This window comes from Haemaphysalis longicornis, unplaced genomic scaffold, assembly GCF_048455015.1.
Source record: "Haemaphysalis longicornis isolate Haplotype H1 unplaced genomic scaffold, Haemaphysalis longicornis Haplotype H1 scaffold_10, whole genome shotgun sequence".
NCBI lineage: Eukaryota > Metazoa > Arthropoda > Arachnida > Ixodida > Ixodidae > Haemaphysalis > Haemaphysalis longicornis.
The window spans coordinates 45,896,425-45,921,849 of NW_027526204.1; the positions used below are offsets into that span (position 1 = coordinate 45,896,425).

Below are 25,425 nucleotides of genomic sequence, written 5' to 3' on the forward strand. Positions count from 1 at the left end.
TGGGAGAATTGGGTGGCTGACTTGAGCGGTTTTATGGAGTTCACTGTTATTAAGAAGCAGGTAGGGATTGTGATTACAATGTAATGGGGCGTTAGTACAGAGATCTGCTTGGAGTAGGAGCACATCATATTGTTTCAGGGTGGGAGCAGGAAAATACAATGTTGTGAGCTCCCTTGGCCTTTGAACCAGTGAAGGTTGGTGGAGCCACCCTCAGTGCGAGGACCCTGGACTGCCTAGAATGCACCCTCTTCTTGCGTATGTTGTCGTCATCCCTAGCGGATTTACCAGTGCTTCGTCCTCATCCACTGTAGATACTGATCATCACGGTGTGTGCCGCTGGTTCCTCATTCGAGCTTCCGAATAAACGGTCACCCTGAACATAGACCTCTTGAGTGAACCTTGTTCTCCCAATGTATTTACGCTATTCACAACGCAAAATAAATTCAACAGGAGAATGTAGGCTATGGTATATGAACCATTTTTTGGCTTTCTTAAAAGATAAATAATAATAAAAAAAAACGGGCCATATCCACTTACATGAAACTTCGGGTGGGACGAAGCATGCAGTGTATCAGTGTATTCAAAGATTGTAGGTTTCTCTTATGCCACACGGCGTGCACTGATATACGCGACATCCCAATTATGAAGACTGAGGAGAAGTGAAATTGAAAACAGAGAACTGCAAATTTTAAAGTTATCTCTTTCGTTGCCACGCCTATTCAAATTGATCACCTGTGCACGTGCTTTATATTGCCGATTTAAATATGTTGTAGTTGTTTCTCTTACACCTAATGCACCCCAGCGGTTTGCCAGGCACTGCGATTTTAGTATAAGTTTAAATTTTCCCGCTCCGGTAACACTGATATTTTTGACAGATTTTTTTTTTTTTGCGAACTGAGGTGCTTACCGTATTTTCTCGCATATAACCCGCACCAAAAATTGAAAAAAAATCGTCCGAAAAGTGGGGGTGCGGGTTATCTGCGAATATTCTGGAAGCAGAGGTCGGCTTCACGGCAATGCACGGCCTGCCATGCAGTCCGCATCTCCATCGTCATCATCAGGTGCAAAGCCAATAAGAAGCCAACACAGGCCATAGACAGATCCCCTACATAGCGTGTTTATTCCAGGGGGGTAAAGCGAGCTCCGAGACCGTACGAATCGTGGGCGCTGACATGATACAATTTTCATGGTTGCCAGATCAATTGTATTCAGTCTTCTAAAAAGTTGTTCCGTAATTATTTGACTAAAACAAAAAACTGAAGCAAAATAGTTACAAATAATCCCTTCAGTAATTAAAACTAGCTTTATAAAAAACTTCTAGTGTAACTAATCTCTTATTAGCGGAGAAAGAGTAAGTGTGTAGTTCAGTTTTGGTTTCGATTTTCTTTAAGTGTGCTAGGAAGTGGCGAGGCCCTTGCGCCTGACTGCGTAGTGTGTGTGCAGTCTTCAGGTCAGATCGGCATGCGTGCAAAACGTGTACAACTGGTACAACTTGGATGCACGCGCTGAGCAAGTGCCTCCCCGGGCGCTTGCGAGGCTGTCATTCTTTCTTCACGTTAAGCACCCTATCTATCGACGCCGGAACAGCGATTCTGATCTGACCTTGACTACCGCAAGTTCACTACAGGCTACGGAGTGGCAGCCGGCGATCGTTCCCGTTGGAAGAGAAATAAAAGGAGCTTTTATAATCGTTCAGTTCCAGTTGTTTTATTCATGGAACTTCTTACAGCTCTTCGTGCTTCGAACTTTCGCGCAAACGTTCGTGAAGGTAGAACGAAAAAATAGGTAACGAAATGCGGTTTCTTTTTTAATCAGTCAATGTTCTCTCCTCACGCGCTCTGTTCTCTCCTCACGCGCTCTGTGCGGTAAATTAATGCCCATTCAAGACTGCGCATTCAGCCCCGCAAACTTTCCCTTTGAAGTGGTGGAAAGCAGCTAGAACTTGAGGAATACAGACAGCAGAAAAGAAAACGGGACACGGCGCGGACTGTATTTCGCATACTCCCTTGGCATGCATTCTTCCACTCCATTGGCCTGCGATCGACCGCGCTCTTTCATTCCTGTGCTTCAAAGCGCCGCGACTCACCGGCAATATCAGCGTTGGCCCATGCGATGTCTTTTTCGTGTGTCCATAAAGGTTTTACATTGAGCTAAAGCCACAGTACGTCAGTTCACTACACTTCGTTTGAAAAGCATTGAGCGACTCGCAAAAGTCACAGAATGGCAGATAAAGCGGCACAGCGCAAAATGCACGGAGATCATACGGAGATTCATTTCTGTGCACCCAGTACGGATCAGCTGACTCCTTGGCGTCCTCGCGCATGCGATCAGTCGCATTCGAGCTTGCGCGCAAGTGTTGCGTGAGCGTTGCCACATCTTGCTCAAATAGTATCAGTACATACAAGTCGCACGTACGCTAAACCAAAAACACGTCGGTTACCTACCCACAGGAGATAAACTACGCAATGCTGTTGACGCCGCCTACACAAAATCCGCCTGGCCGGCCTGGCCAGCGGTCCGCCATGTTACAATTTCTCCCGGCATGCTTCGCTAGCCGGACGCGGAAACGCCACAGTAGCACGTTGCCAGATTACAACCCATCGCTTTCGTCGTTTTTAGTAAGCAAAAGCTCAGCTGGCAACCTTCAAATCGTTGTATCATGTCTGCCACCATGTGTCGTACGGTTCCAATCAGGCGGGTAAAGCTGGCTCAAAAATGTGTCTAAACACGAATGCCGCCATGATGCCACGCTGTAGTTGCCAGATCAGTAGTTTAAGATATTGCTAACAATTTTTTTTAAAACTGAGGCACAAATTTAGGGCCCTAAGCTAAAATTAGGCAACTTTTATGGCAATAACTGAGTTTCTTTACGAGCTTGTATGCTTTTATTAGTTTTCTTGAAGTATTCATGCTTGACGAACAAAAATAAATGAAATTATAAGCAAAAAGAAAACGTCGGGCTGAGGCGCCAAATTCAGTTTCGGTATATTGTGAGGAGCGTCAGTCGTGTGGGGCTAACTTACAAAGGTTCACTCTAACACGCCTTAGTGTCTGCTGTGTCACTTCGTTGCTTGCGAAGACACGCTTGCGAAGACTACCGACGATACGGAGTAAAGCCGCCGCCGCCTATCTTCAAGGACACCTTCTCTACATGTCCGTAGTGGCTGCTGCCGATTTGAACTCGCCGTCAGCCGGTCATATCATGTTACGCGAAACATGTCTGGGCAGATCGGCTCCTTTTAATCGTATATGATTCGTAAATTAAAAACAAACAAATGTACGAACCATTTTACCATGCCTAGCGTATAAATAGGCTCTTGTTTACGGGTGCTGTTATACTTTCACTGAACGGTTTTTTACTTGAGTCAGAGATAAAACAACCGCCAACTAATAATAATAATGGTAACTTTATTTGCACGATAAGGTGGTTTTCTAGAGGAGGACAAGACGAAGCCGAAAGGTAATTCCGAATGTAGGTGCAGAAATCTCCTGTATGGGTGTGTGCGATTGGTGTATGCTCCTTCGATTGCTGAAACACGCAATCTGAAATTTTCGAGAATATATTTCATGCTTTGCATGACACATTTCTTAAATTCGGCGGGTCAGCGACGTTGTTTAATTACGTATACTTGCACCTCTGCTCTCATATGGCCCATGTATATACCTGCACAGAGGAGGTGGGGGAGGAGTAAACTTCGTTCATGTGAGATGGGCACCCGTGTGGTGGGGCGTTAAGAAAAATTATTCTGTCCTTGCCTGGGTGCCTTCGCCAATGAACGGAAACGGCCACTTCTGTTCACGCCCAATTATCAGGACCACCCCGCCTGCAGGCGGTTTTGCCTGAAATGCCTGCGGGTTCGGCCGGAAATCTGTCTGTCAACAGAGACCGCCTAGGAAGCATGTTGAGGTAACACACATATGCGCTTTCTTGGGTCGCGATGGGACCGTCATGTATGTTGTGCAAGGCGAAGTCGACGAAGGATATACGTCTCCCTTGAAAAGTAACTTAATTTGAGTGCACCTATAAATTGTTATTGCCGCTCATTAGTTCAATCATAGTGGTTAATTTTGAAACAGCTGCCAAACATAACTATAGCAGGTGAATCAGACTGCCTAGCATGAGACTATCAATCGCTAATATAGAGTATTCAGGCACTTAATGTGCATTGCATATGGCAGTCATTAAGAAAGCCGACAATAAATTGAACTCTCAATTTTATTATTTGCGACAGTTACATCTGCACGTATCGGTTGAGCCAGGGCCTTCTGGAGACGTTCTTCAGCTGTATACACTAGATAAAAGGAAGGAATGCGATATGCGAATGCGATACGCGATAGAACGAAGGAATTCGATATGTGTAGTACAGCCTTCTCATTTATGCCAACATCAAACCGGTGGCCACAACACCAGACCTTGTAAAATTTCCACGCTTCCATTCCAGCGTGCTCACAGCAACAAGGATGATGAAGAAGTTGCATTACCGAAGCTGGGTTCCAGTAATGCTGTAGCTGATTATGAAAGTTCCGGCTAATGCTCATTCAGATTGTGGTCATCAGCATTCTTATTTTCATCAAAAATAATGGGCCATCGCAATGCCATCAGTCCGTGTATCAGAAGCAAAAATAAACACAGAAAAAGCAAGAGGGTCATATGTACAAGCAATTCTTATCCAACAAATTTTATTTCACCACCAGTAATACCACCAGAGCTCTAGGGAAGTTTGTGGTGGTAAGAGCAAGGCTAAGATGACCTAATGTGCGACTTCAACAAAAGGAAGAAACTGTAGAAGAAAGCTAGGGAGGTTAACCAAGGAAAGAAGAAGAAGAACTGTCCAGCTGGCTGTGCTACATGTGGAAATGGGAACCGTAAGCTTGAAAGGAAAGGAAAGGACTGGCATAAAATAAAGGATAAAAAATTCGGGAGAAAAAAAAAACATGGTGAGGAAATGGCCAGTACAAAGACAGCACCATGGGCGAAAAAAAGATAGGCATAAAAGAAGCAGGCAAAATGACAAAATGGGCAAACGAAGGATGCTGCATGCTGGTAACACCCTTACAACACCTGTGACTGTTTTTCTCTCTTAATCACTGCAATCTGCTTCTTCAAGGCAAGAACTGATTTGGCTACTTCAGCTCCATCTTGTCTAAAACCACTGAAATATGTCTGATTTTCTGTGTACATAATGTAAATAGGGTACATAATTTCTAATTTTTTAAAATTTCTCCTGAAGTGTCTGCTCCTTCGTGGAAGCTTTCGTGACTAACTGCCTCGTAGAATTGCATTTGCTTTGTTGATTTTTTGCTCTTTTATGCTGCCTCTGCTTGTATTTGTTTATTTCGTTCTTCTCCTCTTCTCCAGTGCTTAGGTTTTTTATCATGAAATTGTTTTTTCTTCAAAAAGGTTTTTTGGCTTTTAACCCTGTCTGTTTATTGGCTTTAAACCTGCCATAGCTTTGCTGGAAATAGTTAGTTCCTCACACAACTTTCCTCTTTCTTTATTCTGGGAGAGGGGGCATGAAATTTTAAAAGGTAAAGAGCCCTGCAGCAACTATTGAACACTTGCACTACTTTCTTTGTAGTTGGAAGTACAGAAAGCTATAGTTCCACAAACCCAGAATGGAAATGCGCGTTCTACATGATATCTTCTAGTCTCTGGTTTGCTTTTGTCGAGATTTTGTTTAAGCTGCTATTAAATAGAATTATTGTGACCTAATGTAACCTGACAACATTAATCATGTAGCTGGTGTGACGTCCCCAAGCATACAATCAATGACAAATCCTCTAAGCATACCTAGAAAAACGGAAAATCTCTTGAGAGAGTTTCAGTAATATTAGGCTTGGGTATTTCACGGTTATTGAATCTAAGCTAATGCAAGGGCCACTACCTAAAAGCATTTCAACTGGAGAAAAAAGTTGACACACGTGCTGCAGGGGCCTCGTAGACAGGCACAGGAACAGGCACAGAAAGCATGTTTGTTTAGCATAAAGTGCAGTCACAAATACGATTTCCATTTACATGCATTTCTTGGAAGCGTTGTCCAGTTCGAACTTCCATTCGCTAGAAAAGCAAGTAGTTGTAAAGAGCACCTCAATAGATTGCGAAAACAATCAGCTGACGCATACAGAAGGGGGGGGAGGCGTGTGAAACATGTTAAAATAGCGCTGTACAGACGGGACAACAAAGAAAATACTACACAGGACTAGCGCTGCATATCAACTGAACTCTTTTAGCACACAAAATGATATATACAGAAACAGCGCATGCGCGGATGCAGGGGAAGCCACCAGGAAAAAGATCAGGGGAAAAAAAGCAATCAGGGGGAAGGGATTTCTTTTTAAAGGAAGCAGGAAAATAAATGGACTGGGGATATTACTAAGCTCTGGTGGGAGCTCACCTGCATTTAACACAGTCCGCAAGCGGGAATAGTTGGGGAAATAGGATAGGAGAAAGAAAAGTAAAGATTAGAAAGGTGAGGAAAGAGTAGAGAAGAGTAGTTCCACTGTGGTCGATTCCGTCGCACACAACACACCACAAACACTGTTGGCTGGCGTAATGCTGCGTCCGGGAGACGAGAAACGTCGAAGGGAACAGTGAAGCGCGGAGGCGAGCATGGTGCGACGAAGAGCGAAGTCTGCGGCGGTCCGGACCGCTTTGGAGACGGGTACTGGGAAGGGGGGGGGGGGGGGGGAGCTGGCACTCGACCGCCCACACCAGCAGGGCGAAAGCCAGGCGACGTCCAGCGGCCCGCGCTTGCAACGGGCCGCCGAAATGAAGCCCCTCCGAAGCACAGGAGCACGAAAAAACACGTCCGCTCAACTCCGAAGCGACGACCGAACTCCCCTGACGCACCCGCAAAAGCTACCTCTCCGAGCGTACGAAGTACCCGCTAATCTAGGTGCTACCCTTCTCAGTTGCGGAGAATGCAAAACTGCATCTAACGCGGCAGCATGGCACAAAAGTTCGCTACCTACCACAGGAAAAACTTCACACAACGTTTCTGCACAGCAAAGTTTTCACGGCGCACTCACAGCGACGGTGGCTGCCATGATGGAATGCGGTGGTTACTAGGTGAATACCGACTACTGCCGCCAACTCTAGTAGGCAAAAAGGCAGCGGGCAACGCTGTGAGGGTGGCATCATGTCAGCGCCCGGGTGTAGCACGGTTTCAATGCACGGGCTGGCCGGGCAGCTTTTGCTCTAGAGTCAGTAGTATTAACTCTATGGTTCCAATGCATTGGCTCAGCGGCGCGCTTTCCCTCTAGAGTATATTATCTCTATGGTTTATTCGGACTTTTCACATGCTTTGTTTGGTTTGGTCAACAGCGTCTGTTGCGGTGATTTGCGTGCGCTTTGTAGCGAAGTTGTTGGGCCCCCAACTCAGGTGTGGCCAGTTTGCACCGTTGGTCAGCCGTGTCTGGTGAGGCACCATGAGTGGGTCTCGGCGTCAATCTTTCACCGCGAAAGAGAAGCTGAAGATCATAGCTGCTGCGGAGGAAATCGGTAACAGAGCTGCTGCGAGAAAGCACGACGTCGACGAGTCCTGCATTCGCGACTGGCGGAAAAAAAAGGCCTCTCTCGAAAGTGCACACAAGGAGAAGCGAGCATTTCGCGGCCCGAAGACTGGCGCGTACCCCCTTCTTGAGACGCAGCTTGTCAAATTCATTGAGGAGCGGAGGAGTCGTGGCCACGCTGTGTCCACGGAGATGGCACAGATGGAAGCTCTGAGGTTGGCCCGGGAGATGAACATCCCACGCGAGTTTCGTGCGAGCCGTGGATGGCTCCAGCGATTCATGGCCAGGCACGGATTTTTGATGCGGCGGCGAACGACCATGTGCCAGCGGCTTCCCAACGCCTACGAGGAGAAGCTGTTGAACTATCAACGTTACGTCATCGGGCTCAGGAAGGAGCACAACATACTTGCTCTCCCAGGTGGGAAATGCCGACCAAACGCCCGTGTACTTCGAGATGCCCATGGACACCACTTTGCAGAAAAAGGGCTCGAAATCTGTGAGCGTGCTCACGGGCGGAAACACCAAGCTGCGCTGCACCGTAATGTTGTGCGCTTTGGCGGACGGCACCAAACTGCGCCCGTATGTAATCTTCAAGCGCAAAACGCTACCCAGTACCCCACTGCCACCAGGGATTGTTGTGCGGGCCGAAGATAACGCTTGGATGAATAGTGACCTTGTCGGTGACTGGCTTCGCACGATCTGGGAGAGAAGGCCAGGAGCCATGTTGGCACGGCGGTCGATGCTGGTGCTGGACTCGTTCCGAGGCCACTGCACTGACGCAGTGAAAGCGCGCCTCGCCGACAACCGCACGGACCTCGTGATCATACCCGGTGGCATGACTTCCAAGCTCCAGCCACTGGACGTGTGCCTAAATAAGCCATTCAAGGCGCACGTGAAGCGGCTGTATGCCGAATGGATGGCCGACGGCCTTTACGCCCTCACACCGACGGGACGCGTGCGGAGGCCAGACATTGCGCTGCTGTGCCAGTGGATCGTGGATGCGTGGGGGGCGATTCCAGCCGACATGGTGCGCAAAAGCTTCAAGAAGTGCGCCATCAGCAATTCCTTAGATAGCACCGAAGACGACTGCGTCTTTGAGAGCGGCGACGAAGCCTCGGATGGCAGCAGCGACAGTGGCCAGTCTGGCGATGATTGACTGAACTGACTGAACCGGAATCGGCGCTGAGAACGTTGCGGCGATCATTTCGAAATAAAGTTCACCTGTAAACGAGATTGTGACTGTGCAATTGTGACTTCCTAGACCAGTTTTTTTAGGTAAGCATGCGGGTTATACACGAGGATTTTTTTTCTTTTTTCGGGGAGTTCAAAGTTAGGGGTGCGGGTTATATGCGAGAAAATACGGTATGTTTTTGCAAAAGGGGGACGTGGCTGCAGCACTTGATCAAAAAGAATGCCACTCGTGGTTATGCTGCATTATTATCAATTTTTTGTATTATCAAAAGGCTCCTAGCAAATCAAATACCAAATTATGTTGTCAGGTTTGTAATCCGACGGCGTTGAGAGGTGATAATTAGCTGGAAATGACACGAACTTTTCACTAGTGACGTTTGATCAGGAGAAAGGGTAGCTTAGCTAATTTTAATGTTCCTCGCATGTCTAACAAGCGGACCTGGTATTTTCACCCAGTTTCGAGCAGTTTCGGTTTCGTTCTTGCGTTGTGAAATTCATATTTGGCGCTACCACCCAGTTACCCAACTTCAAACCGATTTCCCATGGCACCTCCGTTGCCCACTACTGTTCTTCAATAAAAGCACACCGCTAGTGATTTAACTTCACCCACGCCTTACTTCTGCAATAACTGCTGCAGCTCAAAGTCGAAAGATAACACCGAGTCATCGGATACCAATTCAGACGAGGAGAGCGCTTCCAGTCGGACTTGAACACTGCCAGCTGTTCACTGGCCAGTTTCATTTCCGTACAAGGGTATTTCCGGAGATCTAGTGTCGCTTCTTAGTAGAACTGTTTATTCTGACAAAGTCCCCAACAGGCTTGATATTGTTTATTTTAAAAAAATTTACGTGGCGCTGCAATGAGGAGGCTCATAGCAGCTGAGCTCTCTTCATAGTGCGACAGCTGCTTGGTGAAAGCTTGCCGGGCATGATTCTAGCACATCGCACCTTATTCCTGCAAGCAGGACTACCATAGTGAGTCAGACGATGATGATAAAGTGCGAATGAAAGTTCTGATAGATAAGTGGGGATCAGAACGTCAACAAGCATCGACCACCGAGTTTGGTTTTCAACTCCAAGTGGATTTTTGCATCGCTTGCTCGACTTGAATCTTTTGCTGGCCGTAATCATTGACAAGGTGTTTTTACATTACGTGGGGACTAATTGGTGCCTTTAATAATGACAAACCACCAGATTTCTCCCAGAGAACCATACAAAGTCGGGAAATTTGAAACGGAGGTTGGGCTTCACCACAAGGCACGGGCACCGTGCGTGCTAAAATTTTTTTTATATCGGAAAAATCGTTCTACGCGAGTCAATTCTTTTTTTAGGAGGAGCTTTCGAAATGTTTACCGACAAAATGTATATTATGAACTTTTTATACTACTGGTGGTTTATTATACAAAGCTTCATTTTTTAATTTTTTGCAATGCCTGGACAAAAAAATTTGAATTTGATAATTTTTTTGACAATCATTACTCACGAAATCATTTTTAAACCTGCTGTCGTTGGAAAGGGCGTGGAATCATCTGCATTTTGTCACTGCAATATGTGCTGAACCAATATGTTTATCACAGAAAAAAATGTTTTCATAGGCCCCTAAAAATCAGGCAATTTCCCACGGTAACAAAAGTGGTAAAGCGAGTACGGAGCAAAATAGAAGCAAGCAAGCAAGCGTGAACGAAAAACAAGTGTCTCTGTGTGTTGTTTGAGCTGACTTTTTTGGCCATGGAGATGAAACGTTCTAGTGCGAGGCGTTGGAAAATGAGTGCCCAATGTTTTAGTACTGTGACCACATAAGAGTACGACTACAAACGACGACGACAGGAGGTGCCGACAGCCCGAGCCCCTAAGGTGCTTTGCCCCTAAAAGCAGCCCCAGAATGGATAGCCGTAGCCAACATCTCCCTTGTCTTCAGTTCTCTGAACCATCTCATGACCGTATTTTGTGATAAATGAAAGAGCAAGCTCTTTAACTTGATTACAAATGCAAATTCAAATTCAAATTTACTCAAATTGTGTACAATGTAGAGGAGTAAGTCCCAAGGTTGCCACACTGCAGACGGGACCTCCTACCCTATTAAAGCGCAAAGTTGTGCAAGTTGGTTGCTTCCTAAGGAATTCATGGCGCTAGCGAATATTTCAGAGGACACAGAGAAAGGATGGAACGTGCTAGATTTGAACTTGGTTTATTGCCAAGAGAAACAAGGAAATGGGCAGTTGTTTCAGCGGACGTATGTTTGCCCATTTATCTTGTCTTATCTCATGTACATATAGGCGTGTTTGTTTATTAGATGCGACGCTCAGAGCATCTCTTGTCGGCGGCCCTGTCCTTGCGTCCGTTGTTGTCCGTTGTTGCGTCCGTTGTTGTCCGCGTGCGTCCGTTGTTGTCCGCAGCCACTCTCCCCCTCTCCTCTCCGATAGCGAACACTCTCTCGCGAGGGGCATTGGATTCGATTCGATTGGCTTGGATTGCATTGGATTAAAGTGGATTGTGTTGGATTGTGTGGCGTCATAGCCGCGGCACTCTCTCCGCGGTCTCCTTTCCTTCGGGCGCGCTGCACATATAACCGGTGTGCCGCTCTCCGGCGGCCTTTCGGTCGACGGTTGCTCTCCGCTTGCGCTTGAACCCCCCCTCAGCGTCGCATCACACCAGGGTTCCCGCGAGGGGAGGTGGGCGTAATTTTTTTAGCATATAATAAGTGGAGGTCAGAAGAGAATTTGAAGGGGGCGGTGGGGGTGCCCACCCCCCCCCCTCTTCTTCCCCAGCCCCGCTCTGAGACTACTTGAAATAGTTCTCGATTAGGGCCCGTGTATGCATTCCACTTCGCTCACTAAAGGAGAAAATTCCCTTTCATAATAGTGATACTAACAACAATGTTAGCAGTAGTGGTATGAGTAGTAGCAGTGGTGTTATTATGATCGTTCATTGCACTTCATCATCGTCATTACAAAATTCCCCCGCATTTCCCCGAGGGGGAGAATGTGAAAGTGCGAATGCACGGTTGTCGGCCCGCTTGCGGCGCTTGCGCTCGGCCCCCGCAGCCCACCGCTTCGCCGCCTTCTCTTCCATCTCTTCCATCGGGTTTGTAGTATCACGTGTACACCACGCAGTTATCAAGCCGCAACGCCGCTGAGTCGCCAACGCACGCCGCTGACGACGTAGTTTGAATGCGTTAAAGATATAAGGCGCGTCACTAACACTGATATCAGCGTCGCGTCCGTGGCTTGGTCGGTAGAGCGTCGCGCTGCGGCCGCAAAGTCCTCGGATCGAAACCTGGCGCCGGGTGCTGTTTCTTTGTTAAATATAGAGGAGCACTGCGGACGCCGCCGCCGCCGCCGCCGGCGGTGGATGGTTTGGGGTCGCTTATAAAGTGCATTCGCACTTAAAAAATTTCCACTGCCCCCCCCCTCCCCCTCCCCCAAGCAAATGTGCTTCTTAGTGAGCACAGCCGCTTTCCAAAGGCGCACCCACAAATCCACCCATGGTTGAAGTTTAGCTTGTATGTCGTTGGTGATTTCATTGTAGGGTTTAACGTGCCGGCGCAACGCAGGTGATGAAGTGCGCCGTAGTGGAGGGCTCCGGATTAATTTTGATCACCTGGGGATCTCTAACGTGTGCCGAAATCTTGTACACACGGGCGTTTTCGCTTTTCGCCTCCATCAGAAAAGCTGCCGCCGCGTCCAGGAATCAAACCCGCGACCTCGTGCTCAGCAGCACAGCGCCTTAGCCACTGCGTGTGGGTCGTCTTTATTTTAGCTTCGCCCTGCAGAATTTTCGCGAGAACTATGAACTCGTCAGTTAGCAGTACCCAACTGAAAAAACTCCCACCTCCCCTCGTGGGAACCCCTGTGTAGATGCGACGCATAGGGGGTTCACGTTGCAGCGTTGGACAGCGGGGGAACGGCGCAGGAACGATGGAGCGGAGCGGCGCAGGCACCGCGTTTGATAGCGCGCATAACGGTGAGAGGACGCGCCGGCGCAAGTGCGTCTGCCGCGGCTATGACGCAACACAATCCACTTTAATCCAATCCAAGCCAATCCAATCGAATCCAATCCAATGCCCCTCGCGAGAGAGTGTTCGCTATCGGCATGGAGGAAAAAAAAGCTCCATGGTTATCGGAGAGGAGAGGGGGCGAGCGGCGGGGAGCGCAGCTCGCGCGGCGAGAAGAACGGGGGAGGGGCGGACGCCGACGACAACGCCGACGACGCCGGATGCAGGGACAAGGCGAGTGAATGAGATGCAGTCGCATCTAAAAAATGCGCCTGTCCTTGTGGCCAATCTGCAACCCGTTGCCAAGCACGCGGGGCGCTATCCAACGAGGGTCTGCATTGCAGGTGCTCGACCTGCTGTTCGCCAGCGGGTACAGTGCGGAGCAGGTGTGCCAGTCGCCGCGGGTGCTGAGCTCGAGCGCCAACAAGCTGCGCCGACGCCTGCAGTGGCTGGCCGCCCGCAAGGCCCTGCTTCCGTCGCTCTACACGCTCGGGCTGCCCGAGAAGTCCTTCGAGCGGGCCTGCCGCAGCATGCAGGAGGAGCACAAGTACCGCCAACCTCCCAACGGCCGCTCCGACGACGACAGTGGTGACGATGATGACGATGGCCGACAGCAATAAACTCCACGCTTTTCTTTTAAAAGAGAACAGTCTTGTGCTACTTAATTGCGAAAATTTTCGTGTCTGTCTGTCCCTCCGCCTGTCTGTCTGTCTGTCTGTCCCTCTGTCTGTCAGTCTGTCTGTCTGTCTGTCTGGCCCTCCGTCTGTATGTCTGTCCCTCCGTCAGTCAGTCTGTCTGTCTGTCTCTCCCTCCGTCAGTCTGTGTCTGTCCATCCGTCAGTCAGTCTGTCTGTCTGTCCCTCTGTCTGTTTGTCCCTCCGTCTGTCTGTCCCTCTGTCTGTCTGTGCCTCTGTCTGTCTGCCTGACTGTCTGTCCGTCCCTCCGTCAGTGTGTCTGTCTTTGTCTGTATGTATGTCTGTCTGTCTGTCTGTCTGTCTGTCCGTCCCCCGATTCAGCCACACAGAAGAAAGTTGAAACAATTCATCAAAAAGAAGTTTACATAGCCAGAACCATTCCAGACTACTGCTGGACTAAGTCATGCATGTCCCCATTTTTAGCACAAACAAAACATCAGGCACATTTCAGGCAAAATGTGAGTATAAACCCCGAGTTCCTCCCGCATCCTTTTAAAGGCCAGCTGCACTGAAATTTCACCTCGGACAAGTTTACTGTGAACGTACAGTACGTACCACCAAACCAGCTGAGACATGAAGAAACGTACAAAATAGCACCGTCGCAGGCGACGCTGCACCTGCCGGCGGTTTGCGCAAACAGCGAAGGAACGGACGTGACATTGCGGCCGGCCGGATGGTTGTCTCTCTGGCCAGCCAGGAGGACCGGTCGAGCTCCGCCGCGCATGCTTCTTTTCCTAGGGTTGCTGCGAGTGCGAAGTGTTGTGCACAGGTTTGCTCCGGCCGGCCGACCGCTCACTGGCCGGCTGCAACGTCACTTCAGCCCGGCCGCGCTGTTGTCAATTTCAGTTTCAAAATCGGCGATTTTAAATGCAGAGCATTTCTTTAACTCACGATGTCACCCGGCGTTGGCGTGCCTCGGCGTCCGCAACAGCCGTTCCAGGTGCGCCCTCTCCCCCACTCTTCCTCGCCTACTCTCCGCTGCTCCTCGCGTGTTCTCTGCGTGCTCGGATTGCGTTCAGCAACAGGTGGGGCGCGCATGCGTCGTTGTTTGGTGCGGGAGCAACAACAGTTGTGGCGTGATCGTGACGTAGTCGTGACGTGGTCGTGGCGCGGTCGTGCCATGATGGGGCGGTTCTCGGCGTTCGCTCTCGCTGTCAATTTCTTTCGAACCAGATAAAATGCCGCAAAAGCGGCGCGAATAACGCCTTTACAAGCGCGCGCACTCCGTGCCAGAAAAAAGGAAAAATAGAAGACCACTTGCACGCACAAAGTGTCCAGCCTGGAAGCGCTACGCTTTTAAAACAACCAACAGCAACAACTGCAACAACATTAACGTAACCCAACCTACTTAACGTCGTGCGCCCCCCGAAAATGCTCTGCATTTGACCGTGCCCATCGCGAGGGGGATTTTTTTTTGGTGGTTCGCGCCCTGGATACATGTGTTTCAACTGCCATATTTTGTATCTTGCTGTCTTTTTACGCAGACATACACGGAAGTAAGGTTTTCATACGGGCGAAATTTTGAGTGCAGTTCGCCTTGTATTTGCGACAGCAAGTGTAAAAATAACTAGTAAAAGATGGCGTGGATAGGCTTTAGCTTGTGCGAGATAACAGCGAGAAGAAAGAGAACAGAGCCCACATGCTCATACTAATGCAGGCTGAATAAAAGCAAAGAAAAAAAAGATCCCGGTCACAACAGATGGCTGCACGAGCAGTGTGCTCATGAATGCGGAAAAATTAAGTGAGGGGTGGGAGTCGGAAGAGGGCAATAATGGGAGCGGAGAGCAGAGGAGGAGTTGTCTGTCAGGGGCGGCCGACGACAATTGTCTTTCTACGAAATTCACAGGGAAGCGTGCAGATGTGTGGCCAAAACCATTAGTTAACTCAGCAGGTTGAAAGTCCAGCGTCGGCACCACGAAAAGGTAGTAAAAACAGTGGACGAAGAGTGTGGAGAACTGCCCTTTGCATCTTTTTACCCATCGTCAAGCCAGTACGTGCCGCTTCCCCTCCCATCTTTCCAAAGTTTGTAATGATAATGATGAGAAAAGTTTATTGTGCCCAAACTGGCCCAGGGAAAGGGACGAAAGGGAGTGCTCGGCGGTCCTTCCCCGTCAGGTGGCGGCCAGGAGCCCGTGAGCCCTAGCGGCATCTTTGGCCAGTTGGACAAGGCTGCGTTGAGTCTCCTGGTCGGAGCTGAGCAACACGGCTCTCCCGTTGCTGTAGAGTATTTATCACTATTGCTTGTGACGTGTGTTGTGGATACTGGGGACAGGCCCATACGATGTGCTGCAGGTTAGCTCGTTCCGAGCACCATCTACACTGCTCTTTCTAAAGGTCTTGGTATAGACGGCTATAACTAGGGTATGGGGTAAGGGAAGGTGTTAAACTGTCAGAGTTGCCACGCCACAGACTGCCACTGACCGAGGGAGGAATGCGCCGCAGGGTATTTCAGGCGGCCTAAGCGATAGTGAGCGGTATAGGCGTGCGCAGGTTTTCGATTAGGGGGGGGGGCGAAGTCTTACCGCAACACCCATCGGCTCCCGACCTGTTCCCCCAAAGGCCTAACGGTCAGAACGCAGTGCAAAGACGAGGAATGGTTATAAAATTTTTATTTCAGTGAGATGGAATTGCAACACATACGAAACATTTCTGAGCACAAGTTCTGAATTCTTACTGAGCGGAAGCTTTTACCGTCAAGGCCGGTGCGGACCTGCCCGGATTGACGGGTTCCAGCAACATGGTTCACGCGTGTGTACCGTTCAAGCACTAGCTTTTTGAATGCGTATGAATTCATGGAGTTAATATTGTCTATTCGAAAACTCTTTTTACGGGGCTGTAATTTTGCTCGGTGCTACGCAGGTTATTTACGACAAAAAGTAGAAAGAGGACAAGCTCCGCAATAGGTGCGAAAATGCTTCACGCGATAAAATTTTGAAGCGCGAAATATTTAGACACAGTGAAGGACAGAGAGATGCGCTTCTCTGTTTCATATGTCTCATGTCGGTCGCATGCCTCTGTCCTTCACGTCCCGTGAGTAAATATTTGGCGCTTCAAAACCTTATCATATGGATTACCAACCAACTCGAACCCACACAGCGGCCTGCTTTTGGTCCGACGAGCGCACGCTAACATGCACTCGGTATTTTCTTGGTATTTTTTTTCTAGTTTATGAACGGTGCAACCAAGAGCACGAACAGCTCTTCTGTTAAAAGTAAAATAATTGAGTTGAAAAGAAAATTCTGTAAATTTGGGTCTAGTAAGAAGTAAGCCCAGTGGGAAGACGAGCATGAATCCGCAATGTCACGGCAGCTACATGCATTTTTAGCTGCTTAGACGGAAACCGAGTGGGTGTGTTGGACTACTGAAGTGTGATTAGAGACATTTACGAAGGCCTGCACGTGTAATTTGAGCATGGCAATTTCGGCAGCACCGATTATAGTGAAGTTTGTTGCCACTAAATTCCCCCATTTCGCCGTGTACAATGCTAGAATGCATCATGCGGCATTCACCGAAACCTGCGGGGCACGGTGCTGCCCCAACAAATTACGAAATGGCGATACAAAGGCACGAATGTTCTTGCTAGGGGAGCTACACTTCCTGGAATGTAATTTGGGCCGTACCAGAGTTACGAATTGGTCATGCCGTTACTGCTTCACGATTGTAGCAACGCAAATGTTCTGCAGATATCTAGTTAGAGAAGCCATATGTTGTGGATAGTTAGCTTTTTTATTATATACGTCTTGTTTAATGGCTCTGCACGGGGACCCTTTTAGTCATAGCGTCACAGAGTTCAGTAATAGCCAATAGTATGACTGCAATGGAGTGTTCAGCGAAATTAACAGAGAACATGTTCGTATTTCGAGGGAGCTGAATCTTGGACTTTCCATTTTTTTCGTGTTGAGCAAGATGAATTGTTTCAGCTAAGACTGGGACTAGAAACTCCAGAAATCAAAATCGTTCTGCAGTTGTAGTATATATATTGCCATCCCAACTATGGCGGTGCGTTAGTAGGCTTGTGCTATTGAGTGATCGGCCATTCACACCTACCTTGATGAAGCCAATGGAATTGTCTGCTTGCTCTGCATTGTCTACTTCCCCATGTTGGTTGTTGAAATCAGTGCATTAAGTATGAATCAAAGAATTGCAGGTGAAGGCATGCAGGCTATGCCCAGGGCAGCTTGGCCGCCGACAGAAACTTGGCTGCCATCTTTCGTGGTATTTCAGTTGGTGGGTCAGCAACCGGGAGGCCGACCGAAGAGTCGCCTAACGGATGCACAACAGAAACGCTGGGATATTAGCCAGGGGCACCGTGCTGGGGTCTCCGCGGCTACCAGCTAGCACACGTTGTAGTGGTAGGCATAGCTTCGAATTCGCCATGGTCACGATTAAACAGCCTAAATTACAAAAATGACCAAAAAGATAGCTTATTTTTGCACTCGCAGTGTGCCTAAGGACATCCACAGTGAGCTTGAAAATTATGGGAGAGTTGCAGAAGCTTCAACTGAGGCTTCGATCCGGTTTGGGAGAGATGCGCAGATCGTGTGGAAAGAGCGGTGTTCAAAGCAGGGAAGGATGTAGAAATCGCATGTGGCGCCAAGAAACGGGCGCACAGGACGGTACCTGACTGAAGAAAGCGGAGGATTACCAAATCGTGCTGATGCTCCTTGTGGAGTGCAAACGCCGAAGTATAAAAAATGTCCCGATAGCCGCAAGCGTGGATGGCGGCTGCAGGAAACAAACGAAGGCAGCAAACAAGATGGAGACGGCTGCGAAAAGGAAGGTTCTGAAGGAGCGAGCCTTGCATGACCCTACAAGGATGGCATGCACGCCTGTCCTGGAGCGGGATGACCGCATCGGTTCCGGCCTCCATGCCGCACCCCTGCTTGGGCATCGACGGCCCGAGAGGAGGGGCCTTACGAGATGAGAGAATCGATTGATTGATTGTAGGGTTTAACGTGCCGACACAACGCAGGCAATAAAGCGCGCTGTTGTGGAGGGCTCCGGATTAATTTTGACCACCTGGGGATCTTTAACGTGCACCGAGATCTCGTACACACGGGCGTTTTTGCTTTTCGCCTCCATTAGAAAAGCGGCCGCCGCGGCCGGAAATCGAACCCGCGACATCGTGCTCAGCAGCGCAACGCCTTAGCCACTGAGCCACCGCGGCGGGTTAGGAGAGAATCGAGCCCCATTTCACGGCGTCGTCTCTCCGTGGCATTACGTGCGCTTAGGGCGTCTGTGGCAACGCTTCTGAACCCACCCGGTGCGTTCAGCCGCCACAATTTGTATGGGAATAGTTAGCCACTTACGGCGTCCCCTACACGCGATGCTACCATGATGCCCAAACCACCACAGCATAAATTTAAGCTGCAGTGCCCAAGCCACGTCCTCACGGCTACGCCACGTGGAGACCGGTAACATTTATTTGAAGTGATCGCGCTATGGCCTCATGGGGAAATTGAAAGTGCGACGAACGCAGAGAGTGGGCTAGTAATGGCCCCCCGCGGTGGCTTCACACATGAACTTCTATAAGGATGCCAAAGTCTCTTTTGTGTGGCTTATTCGACGTATCCATTCGTCATAAGAACGAACCCAAAAGGTACGATGTTCGGCGCGAAATTCATTGAGGCCCACGCTGTCTCTCACAAATTGCAACTGCATGTCCTGCGTCAACGTTGGTAGTGACGCTTCTGAAAGGACTTTTCTGGTTACTCCATCGATGGTACGTTCATCAGGTGACACCTCGCCCGCAGTGTGAGATGGCCGCGACAATGTATCCTGCCGCCATGCGCGGCCAATGCGCAATCACAGCGTCTCTCCATACATATCGTGTCCGCTCTGGCTTCAAGAGCTGTGCTGCGCGGGAAAGGCCAGGAGGTAGGTGATCGGTGCTTGCAATTCTTGTAGACTTGTAGCTTGCAATTCTTGTCGCTTGCAATTCTTGTAGACGACGCTCTCCTCCGCTGCGGCGCTCGTCATCGGGGTGTCAGGAATTGAAGCTCTTGGTCGGCGGACCATGAAACTGGGAGCGGAAATTAAAAGCATTGCTTGCCGGGGGAAGGGGGGGGGGGGGTAGTGTGTGTGCCCTATATACGTGCCTGGTCAAAAAAAAAAGAATGGTGACGGTTCTGCCGGTAGAGAGTGTAGGGTCTTGACGTGGCCTGTTGATGTTATAAGCTATAGAGCGTAGCCGGGGAGTCCAGTTGGTCCCGCATGGCCTCAGGGCCGTGCATAAAATGCAACCTGCCTGAAGGCGTGTCAGCTTCCAGGACCCGGCGGGCCAACCGAACATCATCTTGCATGGTCGGGAGTTTCAACTCTGCTACCCAGCGCTGTGGCCACATCGGATGCGTTGGCGCAAGTGTTCACAGTCATGGTCCGTTACCCCCGCCATAACCGTTGCCTGCGATTTGGGTCGCCATAAAGGGTCCACGCCGACGCGGATGATCGTGTGATATAATTGGCGTCAGGGGCTGGCGTTAAACACCCCTTATTAATCATCATTATCATCATCACACTTTTCAAAAGCCCAAGTGTGGTCTTTCGCTGGCTTTCGGGTGAACCCTAGCCATTCCAGTTCTCTCGTGATGACACATTGTCTGTTCAGTACAATTGCGGTCGCATAAGTTGGTATGCCGATTAAGGCCGTGCTACCGACCATTTCTCGCCATGTTTACGAACGGGTTGTTTCGGATGCTATTGCATCGTTTAAGAAAAGAATGCCTCTAGTATGTTCACCTTAATGAGTGAAGGTTGTTTTGTTAGTTGCGTTCGGGGAATTCTGGATGTTATTTTGCAGCACGATGAAGTAGTTGGACGTAATACGTAATTACGTGGAAATAAGCAGACGTGGGGTTCAACGTTACCCGACCACTGATTCGACTGAGAATATTCAAATACGCTGTGGAATGACGGTTTGCGGACATACCCACCTTATACACTGTCACTCGGCCAACGGACTACTTTGCTTTGTGATAGCTGTTACTGTTCAGTAAGGTGCGATGGAGCGAAACACACCTACGCGCGTTATATAGCTTGCATGCTACTTCGAAAAGATCCTTGGGCAGTCACATTGAGCGAGAACTGTGTTGAGATCACTGTCTAAGTAACTCTCAGGCACCATCACCAGTTTGCTCGTCACTGACGGCAAAAAATTACACCATCTTCCCGTGGGGAACCCTGATGAGGATGCGAAGCATCGTGGCGGTTCCGTGTGGTTCCATTGTGTTGCCGTTATGTTCACGTGATCTGGTTTTTACTAGCGCCAGAGGGAATTCCGCGTCCGGGTCCACACCGGTGGCAAAAGCACGCAAGTGCTGTTGTGTTACGGTGAGTAGGCGGTGGTTCTCGAGGCGCCGAAACTCGTCCATCATGTTCTTGTCGATGTTGTCTCTGTGGTAGAATCGGTAGTCTCCGTCAGCTTTGGTGAGGTAAAGGTTGTTGACATTGGTGCACCGGCTGAGAGAAATGTGCACGCCCTCCTCTTCGCAGCTTTGTCTTCTCGTTCTTCTTCTTCGGCGGTTCCCCTAAGTTCCCCTAGCGGAAGATGACGACGGTGGTTGAACGCGAACCTATCTCGTGATGGATTCTTTGGTTGGACAATCTCTAGGGGCATCCTGCCACAATCAGCATCAGAGGCGCTGCGGACGGGACTGGTTGAGCTGCAAGGCGCGTGGTGCTTCCCGCCACAGCTTTCCCACGGGAAATTCAGCATCCCTCTCTAAAGTTTTCAGTTCGTCGTTTCCGTTGACGTTCAGCTTCGCGTGCCTTCGTTGTATCAGTACCTTCTTGACGTAGTTTGAATGAGTCAAGGACATAAGGCGCGTTCGCAGCACTTGCTCCTGTCCCGTCTATTTCTGATGCCCTGGTTTCTGGGCTTTTTCCCACACCTTTATATCGTGTTCTGTACCTACAGTGTCCGTACCAGGATGTCCTCAATAGAGTGTGTAAAATGTGTGTTCCGCCAGGTGTTAAAACATTTTTCTTTAAATTACACACTGGCACGGTCCCTGTTAAAACTTGGATGAAAGATCGGGGTCTGTTTATAGCTTGGTCGACAGACTGTCGGCTCTGTACTCGACCAGAGACAATTGATCACTGCTTTGTAGACTGCAGAGATGCTGTCTTTTTCTGGGACATTTTACAGCGAACGCTCAAAAAAGACATGGATATTACGCCTTTCTCTATCCGATTTTTGCCATTCGACTATCCTGGTGAGCCACCTTATGACATGTTCGTGTTGATTGGTTTGTACAGTCTGTGGCGATGCCGCTTATGTGATAGGCATGCTGAGCCACCAAGATCAACTAAGTCTTATTTCCGAGAAACTGTGGAATTTGTACATAGTGTGTATAGTTCGCTTGACCAACCACCTGACTGGTTCCCTCTTTTGAACGCTTGTGTGTGTTTGTCTGAATTTTGATGTATATTTGCTTCTCGTAACTTCAGGGTATTCTTTTGTTTGCTTGTATTCGTCGTACTGCAACGTCTGAGCGTATTTTCCCATGTAATAAAGAAAAAAAAAGATTTGTAGCGTAGTGGGAAGAGCACCGCGTACCTCCCGTTGCGGCCAGAGAGTCGTGGCACGGCCGCTCGATGGAAACTAGGTCCTAGTTTCCATCGAGCGGCCGTGGTCGTGGGATCGAAACCGGGCGCCGCTAACTATTTCTTTTTTTTTATAGTGTAGTATCGCGGAGCTGTGGGTGTAAGGAGGAGAGTTGCGCATGCGCAGTGAGCGTGTGGACGGCGCCGCCATCAACGACGGAAGACCAGGCGAGCCTAAGAAATGCTCCGCATTTAAAAAAAAAAAAGCAAATGAAAATTTAGGAGGGGTAAGTAGATGCAACCATTTATTATCGCATCGGCTTTACTGCTTCGACATTACCCCTCCGGCCGTGCACCAAGCGATTTCCATTATTGCGAGGGAGTCTCTTCGGCGCGTGCCATGGCGTCTTCTGCACGGAAGCCGATTCCACCGGTGCCACCGACTCCACCTCCGAGAGCAGCCCCCGGGGTGGCCAGAAGAGCTGCGATGAGAGATACATAGAAATTGAGAGGCACTTTGGAAGCGATAGCCTTACGTCGCCCGCTCTGCAGAAATTCTGCGTCAGGATCTTCGTCGTGGCTACAGTGGTACCAAAAATTCTACTGGCTGGCATATTACGTATCCAACCGCAAATTTAAAATCCCATTGGCTTTCAACGCGGCAATGCGCCGGCCTAGAGTACCGTTTGATTGCGAATAGAGGTATGCGTCGGCCTGACATTTCCATCGGGTATGGACGCCCTGACACAGTCATCCACACCTCTTTACTGACCCTACTTGTCCAGCCTGTGGGGACTCGACACTCACTACCATTCCCTCTGCGAATGCCCCGCAGACCCGTACCCCCCGTTCTCTCCCCTCACCACTGGGAGCAGATGTTGCGTGACCCGGGGGAGTCAGGCCAAGTCCTGACCACCTCCCGGGCCCTGGCGGTCGCGGTGGCTCTGTGGGCCTCCTCCACCCCCAATACCCGATCCCGATAGACGAAAAAACGTATTCCTTCCTTCCTTCCTTCCTTCCTTCCTTCCTTCCTTCCTTCCTTCCTTCCTTCCTTCCTTCCTTCCTTCCTTCCTTCCTTCCTTCCTGACGTTAAGCTTAACGTTAACTCTTTCAGCTCTAACGTGGTCAACCGGTACCCGCAGTGACGTGTAGTAGTTTGACGGGGCTTGCCATGTCCCTAAGCATAACGTTAAGGTTACTTGATGCTAGATGTGACTATAGGCCTAACAACATAGCCACGCCGGAAGATAGGACAGTAAACGAAGACAGCTATCATTAGGAGCTTTTACATTTGGCTGTGACAAGAACATATCCAACCAAACTTTTCCGATACCAACTCAGAGAGACTGCCTAGGGGCGATGACAGTTATCGTAAGTACCTTGGTGCGTACTGAAGAATCGCAGTTAGACTGCAACCTCAACATAACCAACCATAATACTCGCACACCACTTGAGGGGATTAGTAAGTGAAGGTGACCGCTGCTGTCCGTTATTGCTTTTGTTATTTGTGTCATTTATTGGCGCATCGGCAACTTGGACGAAGAGCGCCAAAAACGGGTTTTATGGTCTTCAGATTACTAAGTTCAAGTTGTGGACTTGTTTATGTGCGATTCGGTGGCTCATGGCTGTATCACCGATTCCCGTTGTCTGCAGCGTCGATATACCCCTTCTAAAAAGCACCCAGTGGCGTTAAACTGGGGAATGTTGGCATTCAGAACTGAAATGATGTGCGAAGGCGTTCTGCAGAGTCCCTTTATTTTTAATTAAGCCTAGCGTCAAAATTTTCAAGAAGTTTGTTCTGCCCAGTGTACTGAATAATGCCTCACTCGCACACTTCTGTAAAGGTAATGGTGAGTGGTCCTTCACTGACACTAAAATTAGGCAACAACACATTTTGCCCTCATAATTTTTCGTGAACCCTGTGTTATATCGAAAAACATTTTCTGCGGTTATACTGAAATGTTTTGAAGTTTTACGGGTAAAGAATGATAACTAGACCCGTAAAAACTCCCAACCACACAGTGTACTCCTAGAAGCATAGTTAACAACCACCACAACAAAAAAGCAACTAAGGAATGCTGTCGAGCATGAAAAGGCTTTGTTAAAACTAGCATTGCGGGTCTGATTAAAAAACTGCATCCTTACCTAGGATGACTGCAAGCACAACCAGAAGTTGGAGTCCAAAGAGACGGAACATGGCGAAATTTGCTTCTGAAATAAAAACACGAGTTTCTTCGACTGTTATATGAAGATATTCTTAAACTTTGTAAAATTTGCACTATAAAGATTTCTTTCAGTAAAGCTAAGAAATTGTGCAAGAAGGCTGTGACGATCCCAGCAAGTAATCGAGAGACACCCTGCTATAATTTCTTAACATATATGCGGTTAGTTTAACGATAGCACTTCAAAACGAGGGAGTAATTACATATTTCTGAGACGACGGGCGAACATGCCTTCTGTCACTGAAAGGTAAGGTTTGTAGATAATTAAGATACCTTACGGGTATACTGCGTTATTTAAACAGTCAGAGCGACTTCTTATTTGTGTGTGAAAGCGTAAAACGATATTTCAAACAGCTTCTCGCAGTTATCTCAATTTCCTGCAATCATAGATTTGAAGGGTCCACATAAAGCGCCACCACACAGAGTAACCGAGAGAGTGTATATTCCAAGTTTTTAAATACCAAAAAAGCATGTCTACTTCGGTCTGAAAGCACAATGGTTAGAATGAATTGAAAAGACACCAGTAATTTTTTTACTGAACATCGTAGCGAGTTAGTCTACACTTACCGAACGAATTTCACGAAGAAGGCTACGAAGTTCCTGAAATAGCTGACAATAAGCCAGGCGCAGTGTCGTGCTTTTATACAACACGAACCAGGTATGGTTTTGTAGTTTTTTATGCTTCCGAACGTGGGCAACAAGGCAATTTATTCTTTCCTGTTTTGTTCTACAAAAAATATCTACGCCACGGTTATTTCCAATTATGTTGGAGGCAACACAGGTCAATTGGAAATGCCACAACTGCATGACATATCTTTCTGGAAAGGATTTTAATTGGAATAGCAGGATTTGATGCCACTATTTCTGAACAAAAACTTCGTTCGCAACGTTGGAGATAGCAGTCTATTAGCCGAATTAACACAAACCGGCCCTCTATACCGTATGAGCTTGTAATTGGATGGCCCTTCTGTCGTAATCGGATTATTTCAGATCTAGTTTTCTACTGAAATTGCAATTATGTCGTACGTTGTATTATATTTATTCTTTTGTGCCTTTATATGTCAGGTGGAAACGCCGCAGGAAACTGTCACGTCAACAAAAAAAAAATTACCTGCAGACAGGCACCACTTCACATGCAGCTCTATACCTCCTTAATGTTCCATGTTACATAGAGATGGTGCATATATGTGCTTGAAAATTTTACCATTCGGCTCTTATCGGAACCTTGTACGCTCCTTTACATCGCCATAAATTTGGTGGCGCTACATG

At 48.5% G+C, this 25,425-nt stretch overlaps 1 protein-coding gene and 1 long non-coding RNA gene across 3 annotated transcripts in view; one reads left to right on the top strand and one right to left on the bottom strand.

Moving 5' to 3' along the window:
• Mttf (mitochondrial transcription termination factor) overlaps positions 1-13,333 on the top strand; it is a 31,416-nt gene extending 18,083 nt beyond the window's left edge. Inside the window, exon 5 of one of the 2 annotated variants that reach the window (XM_077689321.1) lies at positions 13,041-13,173. Coding sequence is in view for 1 of the 2 variants with exons in the window: in XM_077689320.1 (XP_077545446.1) it covers positions 13,041-13,316 (276 nt within the window). In the remaining variant the exon portion in view is untranslated. Of the gene's footprint in view, positions 1-13,040 lie in introns of both variants that reach the window. The other variant, XM_077689320.1, reaches the window with a different exon arrangement.
• An 8,878-nt stretch (positions 13,334-22,211) lies between these two features.
• Positions 22,212-24,814, bottom strand: LOC144157719 (uncharacterized). The gene is made up of 3 exons (XR_013319836.1): positions 24,724-24,814; positions 24,080-24,145; positions 22,212-22,416 (listed from the first exon to the last, which is right to left on the bottom strand). It is a non-coding gene; the product is annotated as an uncharacterized LOC144157719 (long non-coding RNA).
• Positions 24,815-25,425: the final 611 nt, after the last annotated feature.